We start from the raw sequence: 5,911 nt of genomic DNA, 5'->3' as shown, positions 1-5,911 counted from the left end.
AGTTGAATAGCATTCACACATATATATATATATATATATATATATATATATATATATATATATATATATATATATATATATATATATATATACTACAATAATATTGTTAATATATTATTATATCTACAATATACACCATAGCTTTATTAAAGTCCATTATTTTATCCCATTACCATTATCACCTAATTGAATCAACCACCATTATTAATTATATATATTCTATTTCGTTTGCTTCTTCAATATAATTAATGAACCCTAAAGCAGCATGCATGGATTTTTTTTTTTTTTGTCTTTTTAGAAAATGGCTGCAAGTGTTACCACAACCACTGCTTTCTTAAGAAATGGACAAATAAATCAATCAATATATTACTATACCTTTAACTTTTAAGTTATGGCTCTAAAGTTGAGGAAGTTTATGACTTAGCTTGAATGGTCACCGTGGCTTCTCATGACAAAGGTTTCTAATAATAAGATCCAATATCTTAGGAAGCATTTTTTGTGGCGGTTTTACACTAATATAGTGGTAATATATATTCGCTTGCTCACTCAAACCCCTAAGGCATTAAGTCATTAACTAATGTATTTAATTTACGTTGTGCTAATGAGATCTTATGTTCATCAAATTCGTAATTAACCATATAGATATGTATGTATTCGAACTTTGTCATTAGAGATTAATTACATTGATTATTAAGAATTTCTGACTACTGTAATATATTGAAGAGTTCAAATATTGACCGTTATTGAAATTTGAAAACATTATGAACGAACAAAGACCATATATATAAGCCAAAAAGTAAATTGAAATGCAGAAATTAAAGGATTTATCACACTTTATTCACATATAAAGTAAAATAAAAATGATTGATGCCCAACAATGATATGATATGTAAACGTGTTGTCAAACAAATGGTGAATATAATGTCGTTGTTACCTTGCATGACATGTCAGACATACGTGTCCCAACTTTACTCTAAAGAAGATATATTAAAGCTGATTCAAAAGGTTAAAAATATCAACCACAAAGTGGGCGGTTAGATTGTACATGCACTTTGTATATTGGTTTAATTTGGAATTCAAATTTTGAATTTTATTTTAGAGAATAAAATATAATTTTTTATTATTTATTTTATAGATAAAATTAAAAAAAAATATAAAAAAAATTATTTAAAATAAAAAATTATATTTTATTTTTTAAAATAAAAATTTAAAATTTAGAAAATTCAAATTAAATTTTGTGAAAGCATAGTATATTATATATTTTTTGATAACTATTAGTATGAAATGATATTTTTATGTAAAGATAATAAATTATATCTGTTATATAAGTTAAGATGTTTGATTAGATTAATTAATATAATATTTATTTATATTTTAATTGTTACTTTTATGTTAAAATATCTGCTTAATGTAAAAAAATAATTACTCATATATTTAGTGTTTTTTAATTAAAAAATATTATTTATATATTAAAATTAATTTTTAAAATTAATTATTATATATTTATGTATAAATATATATATTATTTAATTTATTTTTAATATATATTTTATATTACAATATATATTTTATACTAATAATTTATTTTAATGACTAATTTTAGTATATATATATCCCTAATAATATAAATAGTGTCTCCTTACATTCGAGTATTTAACTAACTCTATCCCTTCTCATATTGAATTTATAGATTTAATTAATGAATGATTTTTTTTTTAGTATCTCTCAATTTAATAGGTTAAAAATTAATCTGTCGCGAATTTAAACTCAATTTAAAAGTTTATCATTGATTAATAAATTGTTTTATGCATATGACGAGATTTGAGTTCTCGACACTTACTTAAACAGCCAAGTGAATTAATCATTCGATTAATCCAAATTAGTTAATAAATGACTTTAATTTTAAAAATATTTGCTAATAAAAATGCTAAATATAAAAAAATTATATTAAAAAATTATTTTATTGTATAAAAAAATATATATATGCTCGTAAAAAGATTTGTGTGGAAATAATGGACATGCATAAACTACCATCAGCACCATATATAATGCTGGAGAGGGTGAGAAGCCAATAATTGAGTAGAAGAGACAAGATATCGATATAGACTTGAAAGGGATAATAAAGCCAACCTCCAACTCACCAACTTTAAAGTAGAACCTTAAACTTCTATATTTAATTACTCACTAACATTATTGACACACATAATAATAGTACTTAAAGTTCCTTGCTTTTATATATATCTCACTTTTATCATGGAAATTAAAGTAGTAGTAGAAAAGGTGCCTTGCTTTGATGGGAGCCAATAAATCCATTTCTACAAGGGAACCATCAATTCTCTTAAATAATTAAATTGTTTCCGAGCGAGCAAGAAGAACCTCCTATTCATACATTCATCATAATGGGTGAACAATAATCATTCAAAGATAATGACAATTAAAGTGATGATATATATTTCTAGGAGTATGTTGGTTAGTTTGTCCAACTTAATTAAAAGTGGTATTTGTAAAATTATTAAGGTTGATAAACATGTATTAGTTATATATTAATGACTGATTTTGTCACTGATGAATTGGGATTAGAGATTGCTTTAACAACTGATTTGCACTGCTGGTAGCTAATACTCGCATATAGAGGAAATTTTTGAAAAGATGGGATTGGGGACCATATAGCAACAAAGAATTCTCCAGTTACTATATATATTATATAGTGACCAAAAAAGCAATTGGAATTGTGGTTGCTAATTAGCGATTGATACATTGATAACAAATTAGCTATTGATTCATTATTAGTAACTGATTTAGGGCTTAAAATAGTTTTTTGTATTGAGAAAGTTTTTGGGTCAGCAATTTTATTAAAATTTGGCCAGTATTTAATTAGCAAAAAAAAATGTAATAAATAATTCTATACCATTAAATATAATTTTACACTATTAAAAATACTAATAATAACCAATTGATGACTATAAATTACAAAATTTATTCACCTCTTAGAACTCCTCTTTTGTATTAATTTTTGACTTGGTCATTTTTATTTGTAAATTAGTCTCTATATTTTAGCAATGATTTAGTGGTTAATTCGAATTAGCAACCAAATGACACCCATCATTTTCGGTCCTCAAATAGTTTGCAATTTCGTAGATATTTTGTAGCGTAATTATTCTAAATATAATTTATAAAAATATTATTTGTATATTAAAATTGATTTATGTATAAATATATGTATGTGTAGTTAAATTTATTTTTAATTTATATTTTATATTTTAAATTGATGACTAATTTTAATAATTAATTTTAGTGTATATTTTAGTATAATTGTATAATTTATTATATGTATATAAAAGTTCTTATTTACATGTGAAATATTTTTGTCTTATAATTTATTTCCCTCATTTCACATATTCTGATTAATTAAGTATTATACACAAAATGTTTACATTATAGAATGCATGTAATTTGAACTCTTATTATCAACACATGGAAAATTAAAGATGTATAAAATAAACCACCACCATATATTTTACAAAAGGGCAGTCAAATAAAAATAAAAAGGAAACACCAAAATCATATATTGAGTTTGAGCTGAAATCAAACACTATATACAACATAAGCACACATATATACAAGGCATCACCTCTTCCCCCTTGGAAAAAAAAACCCTACTACATCAAAATTACTTAATAATTAAGTCACGTGATGCTGTGGTTGCACTGATATCCCCAGTCACGTGATACTTTCTTTTGACATAGCAGTGAAAACACGTAGAGGAGGCGGGTGTATATGTAAATAAGAATATAGGAAGATTTTTTTTTCCATACGTGAAAATAGGAATATTATTTGTACGCTAATATTATTATCGGACACAAGAACATATATTATACAGAATAGAAACACACAATATTTGACATTACTCAATAAATAAAGTCAATATATTGTGTTTCTTAATGTCCAAATAACGTACAAATAATATATATAATTTAATTTTAATATACTGTTGCTATAAAACTATTTTACACATTCATTCAATCACATGAATAATCATTCAAAAAAACGATTGTGATTGCACGATTGTGTAAAACGTTTTATACTATCAGTATATTAAAATTAATATATGTATCTATTATCGGTCCCAAGAGTAATAATAAGGAGAATTTGTGTGTTGTGAGTGAAGATTCTTATAAAACCTTTTAATAAACTCTTCAGCTTTAATATCAATTTTGCCACCATCGTCATCATCAAAATCTTCTTCGTCTTTGAGAGGAAAAGGGGAATCAGTGATCCTCAACTGCTTAGGGCTTTTTCCAAACTCTGGCAATGGCATCAATGGCGAATCCATCACCATCTCATAGTTGTTATTGTTGTTGTTGTCTTTTAGCATCTCAAGAACCTTACATAGGGTTGAAACGTCTTCGTGGTGGTGGCAGCGATGGTGGCGACGACTGTGGTAATTAAAGGCAGGGCTACTAGTGCAGCTGAATTGGTATTCGCGAGGGTAGAAGGAGAGGTTTTTGTTGTTGCGGAAGGAGGAACGGCGGCGCGTGAAGGCGGCGGCGTAGTGGTGGTGGAGAGTGAGAGTGGTGGAGATTGCGTTGCTGGCTGCTATCTTTCCGCGCTTGAGCAAGAGATTGAACTCGGAAATGAGTTTGCTCTTTGATATACCTTTTCTTAACATGACCATAACTATTCTTAGAATGTTCAAAAGCTTCTTTGCCACCATTGGTGCTGCCCTTGCTTCAATTTCCATGGTGATGATGATGATGGATGTGTTGTTTTCTTGGTTTGTTTAAAGAGAGAAAGAGAAAAAGTATATGTATGTATATGTGTGTTTTTTGTGTGATCCAGTGAGGGTGTGATGAGTAAATTGGAATTGTTGTGTTTTGGTTTGTGAAATGAGGGAATGGGGGATGATATGGTATTTAAAGGGATCCAAGAGATCTTAATTAGAATAGTGTATGTGTTATAGTAATTAAATTCCTTAAATTAATTAATTAAGGGCAAGACTAATAAAGTCCCACCTCGTATAATAGCGCGTGAGGAAACGTTTTATGTAGGGTTACATATTTTTTAACAAGATTTTTCATATTAAATAATAGATAATACTAAAAAAACAAAAAAAAACACAAATAATTCAAATTTGTCCTAGTTTATTAATATTTATTTATGGAAAAATCTAGGGACTAGCACTTTTTTAACAATCTGGCCAGCACTTAACCATAAAAAGAAAAGTGAGTGATCTTTTATCATTAGATGTAATCTCACACCATTAAAAATATTATTAATGGCTAGTTAATGGTTACAAAACACAAAATTTGCTGGCCCTAACACTCCTCTTTATTTATTATAGAGTGCATTAAATAAAATCAAAAATAATAAATTTTAGTAGTTTTTGGCTAAATACTTTTTCGGAGACTTTTTGTTAAATAATTATTATAAGTTTTACAATTACACCTTTGTAAATGATAATTGAAAAAAAGTTTGCTTTAGTAGAAGTTTATCCTATAGCTAGTAAGACAAATCAAATTTGGAATATATACAACAAGTAGTAGTACATATTGAGAAATTGTTATCTTTTATTCTTTTAGCTAAAAATAATTGTAATGTAAAAAGATATATAGTGTGAAAAATAGAATTACAACTACTTACAATTATCCATTTAGTTTTGGTCTAAAATAAGTAATCTAAAAACAACAAGAATATTTTAATTGCATTTAAACATAACACAAAATAATCAATTATTTCAATAATATAGCATACTACAATTTAAGATAATATAGATAAAAAAATAACATGATTGAAAGATGTATATGATAATAAAATTAAAAACAGAAGTGTTATAAAACATAAAAATAGGGCTGTATGTGTGACTAATATTTGTTATTGTTTTAGACAAAAATGATACTCATAATTACAACTA

At 26.1% G+C, this 5,911-nt stretch overlaps 1 protein-coding gene across 1 annotated transcript; it reads right to left on the bottom strand.

Moving 5' to 3' along the window:
- Positions 1–3,536: 3,536 nt before the first annotated feature.
- LOC112751254 (uncharacterized) lies at positions 3,537–4,926 on the bottom strand. The gene has a single exon (XM_025800332.3). It carries the CDS (start codon positions 4,739–4,741, stop codon positions 4,118–4,120), a length of 624 nt encoding a protein of 207 aa, XP_025656117.1. The 5' UTR covers positions 4,742–4,926; the 3' UTR covers positions 3,537–4,117.
- Positions 4,927–5,911: the final 985 nt, after the last annotated feature.

This window comes from Arachis hypogaea, chromosome 15 (genome assembly GCF_003086295.3).
Source record: "Arachis hypogaea cultivar Tifrunner chromosome 15, arahy.Tifrunner.gnm2.J5K5, whole genome shotgun sequence".
Classification (NCBI taxonomy): Eukaryota; Viridiplantae; Streptophyta; class Magnoliopsida; order Fabales; family Fabaceae; genus Arachis; species Arachis hypogaea.
The sequence above is the reverse complement of the archived record's forward strand: the minus strand, read 5'-3'. Positions and strand labels throughout refer to the sequence as shown.